This window comes from Chamaea fasciata, unplaced genomic scaffold (genome assembly GCF_029207755.1).
Source record: "Chamaea fasciata isolate MVZ Bird 193981 ecotype frontalis unplaced genomic scaffold, bChaFas1.0.hap1 SCAF_12, whole genome shotgun sequence".
NCBI lineage: Eukaryota > Metazoa > Chordata > Aves > Passeriformes > Sylviidae > Chamaea > Chamaea fasciata.
The window spans coordinates 19,600,210-19,619,222 of NW_027094097.1; the positions used below are offsets into that span (position 1 = coordinate 19,600,210).

Below are 19,013 nucleotides of genomic sequence, written 5' to 3' on the forward strand. Positions count from 1 at the left end.
CTGATGATGTTCCATAATGACTCTGTAAGTATCTGTGTGGATGGGGAGGTCATCACCATCCCTCAGATGGGCAGAAAGTGGAAGTGCTCTGTGTACAAGTATCCCATCTGTTCAGAGTTTCCCAGCCTGGAAATCATTATAAACGGTCCCGGGACAGGGCAGCTCATGGTCATTGTTTTTTCAGCTGAGACACTCAGGAGAGATTTCTCTGCTGGTCCTGCTTGTAGCTCTTGCCTCTGCTCTGGAGCCTGCTCACCCCACTGGGCATAACAAAGCATTTGTACTTCATGATTTTGTAAATCAAAAACCCCATTGCCAAAAGCTCCGTGCCTTTAAAGAAGGAATTGTGAGGATGAAGGTGACAGAAGTATAAACAAGATTTTTCTCTTCTGTTTTAGATGCTGAGACATCTGGGACTGCATCCTGAGGGGCCTCCGCTGCCCCCTGCGTTTGTCCTCTCCGTAGTCAACTACCCAGAGGAGCGCTTGGGCTCCGCAGAGCACGTGGAGCTCTTCACCATTGAGGCACCGGGAGGTGCTGCTATGGAAGATGATCTGGTGGGTGCTCCAGTGGTGCTGGCACTGAAGGTGCCAGGGCAGAGGGCAGGCTAGATGAGGGCATGGGGGACAGGTTGGATGGAGAAGGATCGTTGTGGAGAGGGAGTGAAGATGTGGTGGGGCCATGTGTCAGCAGGTCTCCTTTCTGTCAGGTATGGGAAAAAAGAGACAGCTCTGCTGGGGACAGAGCAGTTCTGTAAGACAAGTGGGAGGAGATCACTTCGAACCAGCAACTCCCCTTGAGGAGACAGTCCTGAGTCTGAGAAGGGGGGTCCCAGGCAAAACAAACACCAATAAGGAAGACCAAGTCCATGGGCAGGTGGACTTATTTATTCGCTCTTCCATTGGTTAAAAAACTCCATTTTTGCTTTCCAGGATGGGGATGTCTCAGGGCTCACCTCTCTCTCCCTTTTCTCTCTCCCCTTAGGCCAAGGCCCGAGATGTGAAGGGAAGTTCTGCTGAAGGCCAACCAAAGACGGATAAAGAGGCCAGCAGAGACAGCTCTCTAAAGGACAGCCAGGTCTCCACACAGAGAACAGAACATCTCTGGGATTCCTCCACAACCAGACCCAAAAGTACACTGAAAAGTGCCTCAATCCCCACAGAATTCCTCAGGTGAGCTGCACGGGGGGAGGTGATGCCTCTGCTTCTTGGCCCTCTTGCCAAACAAGGTCCATCGTCCCCAGCTCCACAGCGACCCTGTGCCAGTGCCTCCATGGGATGGCGAGCGCACCCTCCTCGTTTGATTTGCTCCTTAGCAATGTCTGAAGCCTCCTCTTTAATTGCCAGGCTGAAACGGTACCGGTGGATAGTGCCTGCCCACGGTGAGGTGGAACTGAAGGTCCACTTCTCCACCCAAAAGCCATGGAAGTTTGAGCAGACACTGAGGTTTGAGCTGGTGGGCACAAAGCGCCAGTACGAGCTGCCCTGCAGTGTCACCGGCCTGTACCCCAGCATCAGCCAGGACCCACGGTAAGGCTGGCCCCCGGCAGCCTCCCACGCTGCTGCCCCTGAACTCACAGCAGGGCTGCCCCTTGGGGCTTCTGGCCTGGGCACATCGTGCTGCCTGAGGTCGTCCAGCATCTCTTCCTTCCTGTGCTGGGAGCTGGGAAGGCAGGTGGTACCTCAGCCACCAGGAAGGGGTATGGTTTTCTGACTACATTTCCTATTTGGAGCATCTCATAGCTCCTCCTTCTCCGCTTTCTCTGCCCAGGCTGGTGTTTCCACAGTGGAGGAAGACCATGGAGGCAGATGAAATCATCTTCAAAGAATACGTTGAGAGCACAAAGCAATTCCACTTTGGACCGCTGCTGTGTGGGAAATCAAGAGAGTGGTATGTGCTCCCTGCTGGGCCTTGTACTTTCCTGGACACGCTTGGAGAGCCATGCTGTCCTGGTGGCACAATCCAGGGCAGTCCCGGCCAGAGTCCTGGGAGACACGGGTTTGCAGGGCCACGGGTGTGTGAACTTGAGCAGATAAGGGGCACGTGAGCCTTGGAGGAGCTGCTCTGCCTACCCAGTGGGTGCCTTGGTGGCTGCCTCGGTGGCCAGAGCCACATGCTGCTGCCAGTCCAAAGGTGACCTGGGGGCAACTCCTGTCCCCCTCTACATCCCAGTTCAGCCCTTAGGAAATGAACTTTCTGGTGGTTTTTGAAGTGCTTTGAGCTCTGCAGGTAGCCTGATTGAGCAATTATTCCGTGGACAGTTTTTCAAACCTTTCATTAATCTGTAATTATTAGTAAGATTTTATGGCTGACCTGCCAATGGGTGTCAGGGGGAGCGTAGAGCAGGAATTACATCTTCCTGTAATGACATTGCATCCTCACTGCTGGATGAAGTCCACCTAAACACGTTGTCATTGAAGCTATTGCATATTTCTACTTCTACGGTCACTTCTTAAAAAATAATATTTAACATTAAATTCTTGTCCCCATGGGATCTCTGGAAGACTAGGTCAATTTTGACAACCCAAGGAAATGAAATCGAAATAGTTTAAAATACAGACAATCTTTAGACAGGTTGATGGATGATCTGGGATTTCTGTTTGCCTCTTTAACCCTTTCACTCCAAAGTCATTTCCACACCTGAGAGAAGGGTTATTTTTTATCTTTTGGCATTCCTCTTGGGAATTGATGCTTTATATTTCTTTCTCAGACTTTGAGCTAACCCATGAAATCCAAAGCAGTTGCATGACTTCTATGAAAGAGATCAGCTAAACTCTTTTTCCAAAAGCTTTTCTTTATACCAGGCAGGGAAAGAAAGAAGGGGAAAGAACCCATGCGCCTGGTCTCCTGTTATTTTTCTAGGCACCTTTGAATGTACATTGTATTAAAAACCCTTGAAGTGGCCTGAGCATCATCAGGCTTCTGGGGTGGAGGCACCGGGTACAGGGAAAGGCACCAAAGTAAGGCAAGGATGAGCACATGCTCATGCCCCTGACTGGGATCCATTTCCCTCACTTGTTTGTTAGAGCAGGATCTCCCAGCACCGCTTCCTTGGGTGCCCACGGTGCTTTCCTCCATGTGCGGCACAGGCAACAGTTTCCTCTGCAGCCTTTTCCCCTTTTGTGGACAGGTACAAGGCCCAGAACAGCCACAGCAACAAGGAGACTATAAACATCCTCAACAACTCCCCCATGGACGTAGAGGTCCAGTTCACCTTTGAGAAGGACATGAAATCAGATACATTCCTTTTGGACCCTCCCAGCATGACCCTGAGGCCAGCGGAGAAGCGGGTAGGTGAAGGGCAGGTAGAGCAGGCACCGCAGAAGTGCCCAGGGGCTGCTCCTCCTGCTCACACGCAGTGCTCTTTCTATTTCTTTCTGTGGGGCTGGGTGCAGGAGCTGACCATTTGGGCATACCCCAGTTCCCCTGGCTTCCTGGAAGACAGATTGATCTGCTGCATTGCGAAGAACCCGGAGCCAGTGGTCTTCAGCCTGTGCTGCCACGGGGTGCACGTGAAGCTGGACGTCAGCCCCCTGGAGCTGTCCTTTGACAAGCTCCGTCTGCACAGGTCAGTCATCCCACAAGCACTCCAAGACTGGTGACAAAGAGAAAACCTTTGACTCTGGTTTCCAGGGCATGGAGCTGCTCCAAGGGCCGTGGATGGAGCTGCATTCAGTGGTGAGGCTGGTGTGACCATCCAGCAGCTGATGCCAGGTGCCTTCCTGTCTCTGCAGGACTGACAGCAGGACCTTGGTCCTGAAAAACGACACCCTACTGCCCATGGCCTGGCAGCTGCGTGGGCTGGATGACCTTGTTGAGGACTTCTCTGTGTCACAAGATAGAGGCATCATTGCTCCCCGCTCAGAATTTGAAGTGACACTGAATTTCAAGGCCAGGCAGATTGGCAGCATTAAAAAGATCCTGCGACTTGAGGTGAGAGGGACTGTGCCCTGCCTGGCAGAGCAGCCGTGCGCTCTTAGGGACAGAGTCGGGAAGAGCTGCACCTGACAGACACAAGGGTGCTGTGACCCCAAATTCTGCCTCTACACAGCGTTTGCCAGAACGTGCAGTGCATCCACATCCCCCCAGATAACCAGACGCTGCGTCCTGAGCCTGTACCACAACCACCTTGTCCCTGTCAACGGCTGAAGGTTGTTGTTTGGTTGTATGGACTGCAGCGTGATCTCTACATTCCTCCTGGACTTTGCCTGAACCTTCTGCATGGTGCAACAAACTCTCCCCCTGGGATTTTGTTCCCCATGCTTTAGGGGCTGCATTTCCGAGAGAGTGCTAGGTGGTGGCAGAGGGTTGTCAATGGCACCTGCTCTGAGACACCTCACACTTCTTGTGGTTGTTCTTACATCCCTGTGCCTCTCAAGGATGCTTTAGCAGCATCATTCCCTGCTGTAGGAGTGCAGAGTTGGGCTGATAGGGTTTTTTACTGCAGCTGAATCCCACTGGGGCAGCCCATGAGGTGAACAGGTTAGCAAAGCTTGGGAGTCCACCGACGCTTGTGAAGCCTGGGAGGCCATAGGGGAAGCAGCCAGCAGAGACAAGGACTTAGAGGCTGTCTACCAAAAGAATGATCTGAACAGTGTTTGTTTCTTGCTGCCCCAGGTTTCAGACACAGAAAACATCCTGGGGATTGTTCAGGCTGAAAACATCAAAATCTCTGCAAAGGTCTATGATGTTTCTCTGAGGATCGACATGCCTGAAGGTCAGTGGACGCCTCCCAAACAAAGCAGTCCAGGTGCACTGCATTACCTTGGGGGGCGGGCGACCAAAGCGCATGGGATGGGATGGGATGGGATGGGATGGGATGGGATGGGATGGGATGGGATGGGATGGGATGGGATGGGATGGGATAGCATGCAAGGATGGCATGGACACATAAAGCACAAACCCTGCAAGTGGTGTGGAATAATGCATTGTCAGGGCATTGACAGCCTTAAGTTTCTCCCCTCTGAACTTTGAAGTGTGCAGCTTCATGTGCAGATTGGATTTGGGGGCTTTGAAACAACAGTGATGTGAACAGGCAGTTGGCAACTCCCACGGGCTCAGCACAGCATATAAAGTAATTTCCTTAGCTACTAATCCTGCAGATATTTTGAGTAAGAAGAGAAAGGGCAGACAAATAGCTGGAAAATACTGTCAAGAAGGGAAACTTGCTGGAAAGGGTTTTGTGTCAAGACCTCCACGTAGTTTGTGACCTGGCATGTTCTGCAGCTGACAAATACCATTTCTGACCTGGCTCTGCGTGTTTTCTGCAGGTCCAGATGGAAGCTTGGAATTTGGAACCATTAATGTCCTGGATAAGGTGAAGAAAGTCCTGAGTCTAAAGAACAAAGGGGTATATGACATTGAGTACAGGTGAGTCCAGCTGCCTGGTAGTGAGCATTTCTTCAGATTCCCAGGCCTGCATTCTCCCTCTGTCAATGGCTGGAACCTGTTTTCATGCTGGCTACCTCATGGGAAATACAAAACCTGGACTCTCTAATCTCAACTATTTTACTAGAGAATCCAGCCACAAACCAGCAATTCTTCACAGCTCAGCATGAACCCAAAGGAGAGCCCCAAAAATTTCAGCCACTGAAATGATGAGATTCATTGCTTTTCTTTGATGGTCACTTCCTTTCTCTTTCTGAGACTCTGTAAAGAAGTGAATGAAAAATTTTGGTGTCAAGGTTTCATGCCTTAACCTTGTGATTGTCTGCACTCTCTGTCAAGATCCAGGATTCTCTGAGCAGAGCTGAACTCTCCCTTTTTCTTGTTTTTTTTCTGGTCCTATGCAAAGTCCTGGCCGTGCTAGTGGTGCCTGTACTTTTAACTGCAGAGATCTCCATTCCTTCCCTTTCTCCCCAGCTTCACGCTGAAGGGTGCAGGTGCCAGCATGCAAGACTTGGCATCCCACTTCAGCGTTGAGCCTCGGTCAGGCGTGCTGACTGCCTCCCAGCCTGGTGTGAATATTGAGATGCTCTTCCACCCCACAAGTGAAATCTTCCTCAAGAACAAACCCATCCTGTACTGCCAGGTGAGCTGCTTGGGCCAGGCTGTGTTATCTCTCGACATTTTGGGAGTGTAAACGGGATAGGTGTCGAATGGAAGGAGTGCTTTAACTGGAGAATCCTCTCTCCTACGTACACAAACAAAGTCTTTCAAAACCATTTGGGAGGCTTCTTAAGTGGAGCTGAGCATCTGACTCTGGAGGCGGTGCTTAAACAGGGAGGGGTAAACTGATGGAGGCCTGGGGTGGAGACTGGGGACTGGGGTAGAGGCTGGCCTCTTTGCTGTGTTTACCACCCCTTCCTGTGGACACAGGTGATAGACGGCAGCTCAGGGGAAGGAGGCCAGACTGTTGCCGAGATCCCACTGAGGGTGTCGGCGAGAGCTGTGTACAGCAAGTACAGCATTGAGCCCGCCTCACCCATCGACTTCGGTGCCATGCTCGAGGGCACCAAGAAGACCCAGACTGTCATTCTGGAGAACAAAGGCATGCTCAGCTTCGAATTCTACATCCACCAAGCACCCGAGGATGCATCTGCATGGGAAAGCCAAAGGTACGAGAAGCCCTGCACCACCTTTCCTGTCTGAGGAGGCACCAGCCCACGGCTGGTATGTGGCAGGCAGCCAGGAGACCTGGGCTGTCGTCCGTTTGCATCCCTGGCTTGGGGAGAGGGAGCAAAAAAACACCGCAGTGTCCCCAGGTGTAGTACAAAGCTGGTGATAGAGCTCCTGTCCAGCAATGGGTGCTGCACTCTGGGAGCCATCAGGAGCAGGAAGGCTTCCCTCCGTGTGGAGGAAGGCCAGCTTTGGCCTCAGAGAAAGGCAGGGGAGCTCAGCATGACAGATACCTCTGCTTTCTCCTCTCAGTTCAATGCAAGAGGAATCTGCTCCATCAGCTGCAGAGGACTCCACGGAAAGGAAATCGAGCTCCTTGACACAGGTGGGTGACTCCTGCTCCCCGACAGTGCTGCTGCTGCAGAGGGATGTGAGAAGATGCTGCTGTGCCCTGGCTGGGGGCTCATGGCTATAGGGCGGGACATGGTCTACAGGATGGAACCCAGGATCTGCTCAGTCCCACTGACACTCCTGTACTTTGGCTCTGACCTGGACTTGTGGGATCAACAGGGGGGAGCAGGTCCTGTGTTTGGTCGCTGCTAGCCAGCATAAGTCTGTGAACACCACAGAAGTAAAAACACGCCTCAGTGAACTCCCAGTCCGCAGAGCTCAGCCAACATTGCTTTTTCTTCTTCTAAGTCACTTACCTTTCTCCTGTCCTTTCTCACAGCTATTTCTGCTCTCCTGTGTTACCTCTGGAGGCTGAAGGATCACAGCTACCACCTTCATTCTTTACACTCAAACTCCTTTCTCTCTGCTACTTGGGACAGGCTTGCAGCTCCTCTTGGCTGGTTGGTCTCAGCCTGGGGCTGCCCTTGGGCCATGGAGTCATCCTTCCCTGCCCTGGGACTGGGGTGCTTGGGCCCAGCTGGAGGCCAGGGCGGGACACACTCTTTGCTGGGGTGCTCAAGGCACAGCTGTTAGCCATCAGCCTCTCCTGGAACTTTTTCTGCAGGGTCCCCTCAGTCTTGGCATGTTCACGGTGTCCCCTTGCTCCGGCTCCATCAGTCCGTGGGGCCAGCAGAAGATCACAGTGGAATGCCTGGCAGGGCAGGAGGGGACGTGTGAGGAGCAGCTCTACATTGACATCACGGGCAGAGACCCCAGGGACAATCCCCTTGGCATTCCCTTTACCCTGACTGCCGAGTCCTGCCTCCCAGGTACGTACTGCCCACAGGTTCCCTTGGTCACACCTGCTGCTGATCAGCACCTAAACTTGCTGCTTGGGTAGAGAGGCACGCCAGCCCTGGTGTCCCACCTTAGAATCCTCAGAGGTTCCAGCCCTCTTCAAGTCCACCAGCGGACTCATCCTTCCCAGGCTGAGAGGGATGCATGGAAGCATAAAAGGAAAGCAGCGCTCTCTAAGACCGAGGTTGACTGAGCTCCATCCTCAAAGCCAGCTCCCCCACCCAAGGCTGGGTTTAGCAGTCACCCAGGGCAGAAAGGGTGACTGAGAGGAAAAGCCTCCTGAGAGGCCAGCAGGGTCCAGATAAATTCATCAGCGAGGCTTCTCCTCCATGCTCATCCCTCTGGTCTATCCACAGGACTCGTTGAGGATGTCCTGTCAATCTTTGAGAAGTACCCGATCTGCCGCAGCACTGACCTCAGCCGCAAGCTGCGGTCAGTGGAAGGCGTGGGCTTGTTCATCAGAGACGAGAACAAATTCATCTTCAACAAGGTTCTGGTTGCGCAAGAAGCTGAAGCTCATTTCAGTATCTACAATGCAAGCAGCCTGCCGTGTGATGTGGTGCTCTCCATCAGACCCCTGTGTGGAAAGGTAAGAACAGGAGGCCAAGGTGATGGTGTCCCTCTAAAGGCAGTGTGAGAGTCCGTTCTGTTCTCCAGATGCATTGCTTCCTGGGGCCCAGACTAGTCTAGCTCAGTGCAGGTCAAACTGCAGGGGAGAGCAGCAGAGCCAGGGAAGAGTTGTGTTGAGTTTTGCATGTCTCGGGCAAGGTTCTGGCTCACACCTCTGGGTCTTCGGTGGGAGAAGTGAATCCTTCTGAACCTCTCCTGGAAGCACACTCAGAGAGGGGCTGTCATGAACTGACATGCCAGGGCTCAAAGGAGGCATTTCCTCAGGCTCCCTGGCTTTTCCTTCACTTTGAAGGCCAGTTCCAGGTTATTTGCAGGGTTTTCCAAGCAGTGCCCACCTCCCATGTATGCTGGGGCAGCGGCCAGGGCTCAAAACACAGAATGCTTTAGCACAAGGTCAGCGTTCCCTGGGAGGGAGGGAGCCTGCCCAGGGAAACAGGGAGGAGGACACACTGCCTGGGGCTGTTCTCAGTAATGCATTTATGAATAAAACTGTGTCATGTTGAAAGGTGTTTTCTCCTAACACTGCTCTCTGCGTTCCCCCAAGGATGAAAGCCCTGTCAACAACGTTTTCAAGTTGCATCCGGTCAAGATGTCCATTCAGGGCTCATCCTGTGCTGTTGCTACGGTGACCTTCACCCCACCAGATGAGCAGACCTACGACTGCACTTTCAAGGCTTCCCTTGTCATCCCAGAAGGGTAACTGACTGTGAAATACTGGGGAAGGCTTCAGTGATAGCTCCCTCTCCACTCGGCAGGCACAGGCCTCCTGTTATGTTAGCTCTAATGCTTTCAGTAGCCATAGGCAGAGTACTTGGCATGAGATGATCTGGGAGGCAGTAACTGTTAGAGAAAGCCAAAAAATGAGACTGATGGTTTATCCTTTATGAGGAATTATGAAGACAGGGAAATATTAGGTAGCCAGCTGAAAGTTACTGAGATGTGCTGCAGCTGACTTGGGGATTTCCAGGGACAAAGGCTTAGATGAAACAGTTCCTGTGCCAGCAGGTCAGCAGTCACAATTTCCTGTGTATCTGTAAAATTAAGTGCTCCTCTGATCACTGTGATTCCCTGGTATTCATTAAGCTATTTTATGTAAGGGGCTGGAGCTGGTATGAAAGAGAAGCACAGTTCCTCTGCCCTGGGACCTGTGTAGTGCAGCTTTGACCTGCCCTTCCTCAACCTTTTAGTGGCTGAATTGGAGCAAGAGAAGTCTAATTGCTAATATGCAATTGCTTTCTTACTCTGCTTGGAAATGATCTTTACTGATGGTGACAATGATTTATTTTTGCCTACTTGCTTTTGTACTGCTTTCATGCTGTGCTTTTGCTTGTTGCATGTGTCTCATCTCACTGCATCCAGGAGATTTGCCATGTCTCATCTGGTGCCTCATTATTTACCTCCTGGAGGGCACGATTCAATTAACTGAAATTATTTTGAATTGTTATTGTGGAGGGCGCTTTGGAACAGAGTCCTCTTGTGAATGGCCCTGAGTGGATTGGGAAGAGCCTGGTGGGGGCTGCGTTGTGTGGTTCAGGAGCATCAGGCAGGGAAAACACTGTGGGTGGCCCTTGCTGCCTCACTCGCCCAGTGAGAAATGGGTTAGTGCCAGCTGAAATTGTTTCTGTGCCTCTCCTGCAGCCCTGCGAACTTTAAACCTCAAATCCTGACCTTCACCATCAGCGGGAAGGGGCATGAGCCGCAGCTGACAGTCGTGTGCCCAAGTGCTTGCAGCAGGAGGGGAAATTCCGTGCTGTGCTTCAAGAGGCTCCGGCTGGGGGAGTCAGAGATGCTCCCCCTGGTCATCCAAAACAAGGGCATAATACCTGTCAAGGTGAGGACCTGCTCAAGGAATGGTCTGGTTTGGGAACAAGTGCTTGTGGCACAGGGGAAGGGTCCCAAAAAACACGGCAGACCTGGGAAGAGGTGTCAGAAATTCTTTTTAAGCAAGTGACTGACATGTGTTCTCCAAGAAGGGAGTTCTTGAAAATTGTGCCTCTAGCCTTTCTTCTTTAAGTTGAACACAGGAAAGGTGGTGCAGTATTTCCCCCCATCTCTCAGGTCACCTTTTGTTCTCATGGACATGGGGTGATTTTCCAGCTCCATTAGATTGTTTTTGATCCCAGCTTACTGCATTTTAAGTAAACTTAGTTGTGGCTTGATTACATTCTGCTCATTACTTTCTGTCCTGTTTGATTCTGTGTCAGGTCCATCCAAATGCCTCTGAGCGCTCTTTTTTCCCAGCTGGTTTGACTTAACTTTTGTGCTAAGTGCTGTTTGTAGTGGGAGAGGTGCTGGGTTCCCATGCGGGACCAGCAGCACTGCGGGGTCAGTCCCTGTGTTCCCACCCTGTGCTCACACCAGTGTCAATGTGCTCTGTGCTCCCTTTTCTCAGTTCATGTTACACCTGGAGGATGAGCACGGAGCGTTCCTCTTGAAAGGCAGGGGCTCCACACTTGAGAGATTCTACATTGAAGATGCGGAAGACGACTCTGCTGTACACGGTAAATTCATTAACCATGAAGTGTGATCCTGCACAGAGGGAAAACGTGTGCCCTGCTCTTGGCTTCTCTGAGCAGCAGCCAGATGTTAGACACAGTTTCTTTCCTTGGGCTCTCTGTCCCCCAAGCTTTTCTTGGGGACTTTCTCCTAGCAAGTTGTAAGAAGTTCTTTGGCTCCTCTAGACAAGGTGGGTTGAGTTGTGGGGGACTGTCACTACCTCAGTGGACCCTCTGAGGTATTTGCTGCTTGAGGGAAGGCACCAGCCTGAATGGACACAGCCCTTGAGCACACAGACAACCTGCAGAAGCCAAAAGCACTCTCTGGCTCCGCTTTCCACACGGCTGGAGCTGGCTGGAAGCAGATGGAATGCGGGCTGGGCATCAACCTGAGGTTAAGCTGCTTAAGCGGTGATGTGTCTGGAGGTGGCAGTCTTGTGAACACAGGAAGAGGGTCTGGAACCACTGGGGGTAGAACCCGTGCTTAGGAGGCAGCTGATTTCAACCTCTCATTCCTCAAACAGCCTATGGAAATATTTCCTCTGTACCGCTGTATCACTTAACTCTGATTTCCGTTGCTGTGCAGAGAGCAAGCCCCCAAAGCCTTTCCTGCTTCTGCATCCTGGGGAATCGACAGAGTTCGATGTCATTTTCAAACCCACCCTGGCTCAACGACTGGAAGGGAGGATTCGTGCCTTAGTGGGGGACAAATACTCTAACAAGACCCTAATAGAGCTGGTGGGTGAAGGCCACCAGGATGAATTCACCCTCGACGGACTGGAGGAAGATACACAGGAGCGGAATGCTGAGAGCATTCTGAAGAAAGACATCATTGATGGTAAGAGAGGAGAGGCTGCCAAGGTGGCCGAAGGGAGAGGAAAATGCCTGATCATGTGTGTCCTCTCTCTAGCCAGGCCTGGGCTGTCACCCACCGGACTTGGTGGCCTGTGGGCGTGGCAGCCATGCCTGCAGAGCAGTGTGTGCTGTGCTTCATGTGGCTGGCTTAGGGGTGTGTCAGGGTGTTTCCCTGAAAGTGGTGGGCTGGGGAGCCGCCTGGGAAACTCCCTTCCAGAGGGAGGAAGGCTTGGAGCAAGAAAGCATTGATCATACAGGTGTCTGTGCACGTGAAGGGGGGTGGATGGAGCTCCCTGCATGCTGAAGTTGCCTTGTTCTCCTCCTCAACAGCTGTCAGAGCGAATCACATCCAGTTTGGGGACTGTTCTGTTGGAGAGCCCTGCAACAGGACCTTCACCATCACCAACCACACCTGTACGAAGGTCATGCGCTTTGAGTGGGAGGCAAACGCACCATTCCAGTTCTCTCCCAAGGTGAGCGTGGACGGCTCTGCCTTTCCCCATTGCTCAAGCCCTGCCCTGGTGTTCCCAGGAGCTGGCAGGCAGTCCTCACGTACCAGTGTCAGCCCATTCCAGTGCCACGTAGGAGATGCCGAGATGCCAAGTCCCTGGCTTGGCAATGGCTGCCAGCCTTGCAGAAAAGGCTTCATGTTATGGGAGGTGGCACCTTCCGTTCATACTTTTGTCTATCAAACTTGACATAAATCCACTCCGACGCGCAGATTCCTGGCACAGCTGCTCACCACATCAGTCCCTTTTGCTGGCAGTCCTGCCCTTGGCAGTGCTTCCAGTTTGGTTTTGACTCCCTGATTCTCCCTAGGTGGGACATCTCCATCCTGGCTGTGCCAAGGACATCACAGTGACCTTGAAATCAGATGTCCCAGCCACCTTCAGGAGGCACCTTGTGAAATGTAAGGTGACCGAGATCAACTCTGAGCTGCCAGGAGGGGAGGTTCAGGACTGGGACAACAAAATGCGCATTGTCACATGGAATCAAACCACCAGGGAAGAGCCGGCAGCCAGGTGGCCTGAAAAAAGGAAGGTGAGAAGCAAAATGGCAAAAAAAGACAACCCAGCTTCTACAAAAAGAACCACGGTAACCCCCATCACTGCTGGCTGAGCAGCTCCTGCTTGCTCTGGACGTTGGACAGCCGTGAGGTTCACCAGCAGTGCATTCTAGGGGAGAGGTGGATGCACAGTGACCGGACACACTCACGTGAGAGGGGGAGGCCTTTTGACAAGAGACCTTTAGCCAACACAAACTATGAGTCTGTGCCACAACAAGCACAAGGGTTGCAGCCCGTGTTGAATGGGAGACAATGTTTGATGATTTTATCCCCTTTTATGGTGTTTGAAATCTCTTCATCTGATTTGGTGCCTTTTCACCAACAAGGAGTTAAGTCTGCTGCACTCTGTCTCTTCTATGGAAGTGGAGAGAAGTATACTTCTCCTGCACGTGCTGGTGAACTCCAAGTTTTGTCTGCATGGATACCAGAGTTTTTAGTTGTGATCTCTGTATTGTGTGGGATATCTCAGCATGGAGTAGCCCAGGCACTGTATGACAGTATGGAGGAGTCTGGAGAAGGATCATCTCCAGATGCTCTTGCTTTTATTGTCATTATTGCCAAACACACTCGTCTTGGCTGAAGGTTCTTTCTGAGTTCCTGGACCATTTTAAGGCCTCTAAACCATCCTCTTTTCTATCAGAACATCTGCAGTTGGAGACTTTCCTAGTGAGATCTTTCCCATCCCAAAATGCCCATTGCCAGCTCCCTGCAGTGTGGTTGTTGCTCCACACGTGACATGTGGAGAGCACTTTCTCCTAAGACAAGAAGAAAAAGGTGCTTTCCAGAACTTTTCAGTCTTTGGGTTCTCCATCCACAAAGCTCCAGCAGGGGAACTTAACCCTAATTTTGAGACCTGCTGTATTTATAGGGGACCAGGAAAAAAGCCAGTCCCTCTACAAGGTTGATGTACAGGCACTGGAACGCAGCTATAGTCTCTGTAGCAGTGCGTCCTTTTAGGAGTGCACTTAGAGCCTTTCTAAATCCCAGTCAGCCTCTCCGTAGAGAAACTGCTTGAGAAGTATTCAGGCAGCAATTCAAGCTCACATAACCACCCACGTTACCAGGCTAGCTCAGCAAGAGAGGCAGAAGGCTCCCAGCCCCAGATAAATTTCCAGCAAGTGTTTATTCCGTGTGCTGAAGGTGAATCAGAGGCCAGAAAGAGAGTGACCATGTGGTTTTCCTCGGTTCTGTAGGGTCTCATGTTCATGGGTGGTCCCGGGGACAGGGCAGAGGGCAAGTGACCGTAGGGAAGAGAGGAACAGGACACCAGGCCCCATAGCCAATGGGGAAATAGGAAGAGGGGATACCATGGGAGGAGTGATGGACTTGCAAAACCCCAAGAGCAGATTGCACAATGTTTGCAAGGAGCCACGGGGGAGAAGCCTTTTTTTACACCTGGGGTATTTTTAATCCTAGCTTTTCCAGGGCAGGGCAGTTGGAAATTCCTTTAATGGCACGAGGGACTCCACAAGTTGCCATGGGTATATTAACAGCTGTAGTAGTGACTGCTTTGATCAGTGGGTAGAAACAACTACCGTAGCAGAGCAGTCTCTATTTTGTCATCTTTGCAGGGAAGTGAAAGTGAACGGTCCTTTCCAGTCCCTCTATGAGGCTGATCCCGGAGGCCAAAAGACTCCCTTCTCAGCCTGACTTTGTGGGCTCTGCTCAGTGATTCCTCCCTCCTCTGTTTGCAGGTGGTCAAGAGAGTCCCAGAACCAGCTCACGCTGTGCTGGAGGACAGCAGCCAGGAGGCCGAGCTGTACCTCAGCGCCGTTGTTGCCTACAGCCAGTTAAAACTGAACACGACTGTGGTCCAGCTCAAGGATACCTTGCCCTTCCAGACAAGGAGAGCCACGTGAGTGCTGGAGGCCAGGCAGGGCCCTGTGAGCGGGAGCTGCCTTTGCCCAGGGCTGACCCAGTGCCTGCTTCCCAGAACTCTACCCCAGCCAAAACCAGCACAGGCCCATTCACGTGCACACAAAGCCAAGCAGGAGGTGGTGGTCAGGACAGGTTCAGTGCTGCCACACCCTTCTGCTGAGGACAGCCGTGGGTTTGCTTTCACTGCCTGTCACCTGTCCTCATCTGCTCAAGAATAAGTTTGCAGTCAAACCAAAACCTAAAGTCCAGAGTAAGCCCCTCAGCTTCAATGTCCTGGGCACCATGTTGGCCCTTTCCTCTTAAACTTCCAGACTTGGAAATACATTTCTGGGCCACCCAGGACAGCGGAACGTGGCAGGGTTGCCTGGGGAAGAAGATGCTCCTCAGGAGAAATTGATACCAGGAGTCCATCAGGCCATGTTACTGTACTATTTGCTTTATATTTATTGGACCTTTTTTTTTATTCCTCCTCCTTGCTTTTCAGTTTCAGGATGCACAACACAGGGAAGGTAGCCCTGGAATACTCCTGGGAGGAAGCTGCAGATAGTGAAGCAGTGAAGAAGCCATTCTCAACCACTCTGATGCGTAAGGGCATTTCACTCGGTAGCTGAGGGCCTGGGGAGAACACCCTGCCACTTCACTCCAAAACATGACTTGCTTTTTCATCCTTGTCCACACATCCACTTTCATCAGCATCTTCCCAGCTGCAGCTGGAGTTTTCTCCTTGCCCCCCTCTGTCTTTCAGCCCCTTTTGTTCTCGCCCTGCCACCTGTGCTCTGCAAAGGAGCTGAGGCAGACTCTGGGGAAAGCCACGTGCCTGGGTCAGGGCTGGGAAGGGGACATCAGGTCATCTCTGAGAGAAGTCTGAGACTGGGAAAAACAATGGTGTAATGCGTGAGCTGCCCTACAGCCCCTGTCCGTGTGCAGTTCCCCATTCCAGGGCAAATGCAAAGTCATTGTCTAAAACCAGCTCTCCTGCTCTGGCACGGGAGTGTGTGCTGCAGGCAGGGACCCTGCTCCCAGACGCTCTATTTCCTGCTGAAAGTACTTGGCCAGAGATGCTCCAAGTGCATCCCAGCTCTCTTCCGCCTACCTGCAGCAGGAGGCAGAGTTGCTGGCAACACAGGGTTTTGTCTTTGAAAGGTGTCCTCTTCCTCTCTGCAGGGCGCTTCCTGTCTTCTGCTACTGTAAGGCATCAGAAGAAGCTGGTGAGTCGTTTCTGGTGGGAGCAGGACCATCCTTTTGAGATCCATCCTTCTGAGCTGTGGCAGCTGCAGCAGCTTGCCGAGCAGCAGGATTCTGAGCAGCAGCAGCAGCAGCAGGAGGATTCCGAGGAGCAGCAACAGCCTGAGGAGCAGCGGCTTTCTGAGGAGGAGTGCCTTTACACAGACCAGGAGGAGGAGGAGGAGTTTTCTGAGGAGCCGTTTTATGAGGACGAGGCAGAGTTTCCGGAGATAGACCCTAATGACATGACGAAGCTTTATGAGGAGGAGCAGGCTTCTGAGGAGCGGCTTTCTGAGGAGGATCAGCTTTCTGAGGAGCAGCTTTCTGAGGAGGAGCAGCTTTCTGAGGAGCAGCAGCTGGATTCAAAGCAGAAGAAGCATTCCCAGAAGCGGCGCAGCTCCAAGGAACGGCACCTCTCTCAGCAGCAGCAGGACCGCTCCAAGAAGCCACACCACTCAAAGCAAAAGCACCTCCCTCTGCAGCGTGTCAGTTCCTCCCTGGAAATCCTCCCAGATGCCCTCCATGACCTGCCAGTGTTCTCCATCAACCCCTACCACGGCACCATCGCTCCTGGCGAGAAGCAGACCTTTCACGTCCTGTTCTCTCCGAAGAGCGTGGGGAAGTTTACGGCCACCATGCTGTGCAGGTGGGAAACGTCTACACGCTTGGCAACTCATGCTGCTGACGGGTATCACTGAATCACTGGCTGGGGCGGGTTGGAAGGGATCACAGTGGGTCATCTGCTCCCGCTTCCCTGCTGAAGCAGGGTCATCCCAGAGCACATGGCACAGGGTTGTGTCCAGAGGGCTCTGGAGTAATTCCAGTGAGGGACGCTCCACACCCTCTCTGGGCAACCTGCACAGGAAAGAAGTTCTTCCTGGGCTTCAGGTGGAGTTTCCTGTTCAGGTTCTGCCCGTTGCCTCTTGTCCTGTTGCTGGGCATCACCCAGCGCAGCCTGGTTCATCCCCTAACACCCTCCCTTCAGTCCCTGTGACTGGGATGGGGGGCCTGGAGACAGGCAATCCCAGAGAGGCAGCAGACACACACACCCACAGGAGCACAGAAAGATCCTCTGGCCTTGGTAGGGAGACACTGGGAAAAGACCTTGAATGAAATAGGAAGCTCCTGGAGGGTTGCAAAATCTGTAACAAGAGACCCAGGGAGCACCCTGGACCGAGCTCTGCTTCTTTTGGGACAAGCAAGGGCTGCTTCTCTACATGGAATCCTGTGTGTTGCATTTGGTCCCCAGGCACTTAACTGCTCCTGTCCCTGCCCTTGCACCTCTGCAGCCTCCATGCAGCGAGAGCAGTTGTTTAATTTGCTGCTTGCTGCTTGCACAGAGAGAGGACACAACACTGTGTGCTCTGCATGGAGACAGAAAAGTGGCGTGCTGGAAATGCTCGTCTGGCTGATACCGGGCCCTTTCTTCCTAGGATCCCTAACCTGGAGGCGACTCAGAAGAAGGTGCGGGTGATTGTGAAAGGCAGAGCCCGGGAGCAGAAGAGTCGTGATAAACCAAAACGCTCTGCGTTACGGCAGGAAGAGAAAGGACAGAGACCCCAGAAGCAGTTGCACTGGAACTTACCACCTGAGTGACAGCATTTGCGTCAGCTGGAGCATCTGGCAGGAGCTGCCAACGTTGTGTCTGCTGCTGCTGCTGATGGTCTCTACTAATCGTTAACTAATTGTTATTAAACAATTAGCAATACATGGTTAATTGTCAGCTTGTCTTGGTTGGAAAGACAGGTGTCTGGGGCCTCTCTGGAATGGAGAATTTGACCCCCTTCCCTCCAAATTGTTATAATTTTGAAATTAAGGGGCTTTCATGCAAAGATACGGGGAAAAGAGGAACAGTTCTTTTCTAGTATGTATAACAAGGGAAACAAACAACACCAGCAGCAACAACAAACAGAACCAGTTACCCAACCACAGCCTTCTCTTGCTGCAGACACTTTCCCTTTGGTGTCGTTCCAGTCACAGCCAGGCAGGGAAGGGAGCCCAGTAATAAATAAAGCAATTACTGGAGAAATTTTAATTAAGCTGCAGCACGGGATGCACTGCAGAGCTCAAGCACTGTGTGATCAGTTCTTAAGAACTTGCTGCTGCTGTGAGGCAATCTATACAATAGCCAAATAGTGACTGAACAATGCTTGATTTGATAAAAGATAAATAAGAAAGAGATGAGAAAACACCTTAGTGAGGGAAGAGCCCTAGCCCTTAGGCCCTTTCAAAATATGCCAGTAGATTACACCGAGTTGCCCAAAATACAGAGATGGAAATACCTTCTGGTAATAGCTGATCACCTCACCCACTGGGTAGAAGCCTTTCCTACCTCCAAAGTGGCCAAGAAGCTTTTAGAACAAATCATTCCCAGATATGCGATAATTGAAAGAATGGACTCAGATAAGGAAACACACTTTCCTTCAAAAATTTTTCATTCTGTATGTGTTGTATTAGACATAAATTGGAAATGTCATACCCTGTAGCACCCTCAAAGCTCTGGATGTGTGGAGAGATTGAATGCTATCCTTAAGAACCAAAGTACCAAATTAATGCTTGAAAGCAGATTAGCATTATTACGGATCAGAACTGCTCCAAGAAAGGACATAGGAGTTTCTCCATATGAAACGTTATTTGGGTTACCTCAGGTGGGAAGGGAGGAGGGGTTGGCTGAAACTAATGACTTATATCTCAGAAATGATTTGCAGGCAATTAAACTTTCTCTCATGGGTCTTGGAAGAAAAGGGTTGTTACCCTCAACGTCACCTCTAGATTTTCATATACACCAGGTAAAACCAGGAGATTTGCTTCTTTACCTTTACACCAGCACGGGAAGGTCCTTTTCAGGTACTTTTAACAACTGAAACAGTGTTCAGGACTGCAGAACAGGAGTGGTCTCACGCCTCTCAAGTCAAAGGACCAGTAGAAGCTCCTCTCCAAACTTGGACAGTGGTACAAGGAAGTGACCCTTTAAAGTTAATCTTCAAAAGATGATTTCATAGTAAACAGTCAAGGGCAAGACCGGACTGACCTCTGTGTTTGCCACCAGAGAGACTTTT

General features: G+C 51.6%; 1 protein-coding gene across 1 annotated transcript in view; it reads left to right on the forward strand.

The window, feature by feature from the left end:
- Positions 1 to 17,593, forward strand: part of LOC136296085 (hydrocephalus-inducing protein homolog) — a 72,697-nt gene extending 55,104 nt beyond the window's left edge. The window contains exons 45-69 of the mRNA XM_066194908.1: positions 399 to 557; positions 985 to 1,172; positions 1,347 to 1,529; positions 1,771 to 1,890; positions 3,131 to 3,290; positions 3,396 to 3,568; positions 3,735 to 3,933; positions 4,618 to 4,717; positions 5,271 to 5,370; positions 5,863 to 6,031; positions 6,319 to 6,557; positions 6,871 to 6,943; positions 7,574 to 7,778; positions 8,163 to 8,395; positions 8,981 to 9,132; positions 10,075 to 10,267; positions 10,829 to 10,937; positions 11,518 to 11,769; positions 12,117 to 12,259; positions 12,606 to 12,827; positions 14,547 to 14,707; positions 15,215 to 15,315; positions 15,895 to 16,056; positions 16,378 to 16,600; positions 17,388 to 17,593. Of these exons, the coding sequence (XP_066051005.1) occupies positions 399 to 557; positions 985 to 1,172; positions 1,347 to 1,529; positions 1,771 to 1,890; positions 3,131 to 3,290; positions 3,396 to 3,568; positions 3,735 to 3,933; positions 4,618 to 4,717; positions 5,271 to 5,370; positions 5,863 to 6,031; positions 6,319 to 6,557; positions 6,871 to 6,943; positions 7,574 to 7,778; positions 8,163 to 8,395; positions 8,981 to 9,132; positions 10,075 to 10,267; positions 10,829 to 10,937; positions 11,518 to 11,769; positions 12,117 to 12,259; positions 12,606 to 12,827; positions 14,547 to 14,707; positions 15,215 to 15,315; positions 15,895 to 16,056; positions 16,378 to 16,600; positions 17,388 to 17,550 (4,182 nt within the window). The 3' untranslated portion in view covers positions 17,551 to 17,593. The remainder of the gene's footprint in view (positions 1 to 398; positions 558 to 984; positions 1,173 to 1,346; positions 1,530 to 1,770; positions 1,891 to 3,130; positions 3,291 to 3,395; positions 3,569 to 3,734; positions 3,934 to 4,617; positions 4,718 to 5,270; positions 5,371 to 5,862; positions 6,032 to 6,318; positions 6,558 to 6,870; positions 6,944 to 7,573; positions 7,779 to 8,162; positions 8,396 to 8,980; positions 9,133 to 10,074; positions 10,268 to 10,828; positions 10,938 to 11,517; positions 11,770 to 12,116; positions 12,260 to 12,605; positions 12,828 to 14,546; positions 14,708 to 15,214; positions 15,316 to 15,894; positions 16,057 to 16,377; positions 16,601 to 17,387) is intronic.
- Positions 17,594 to 19,013: the final 1,420 nt, after the last annotated feature.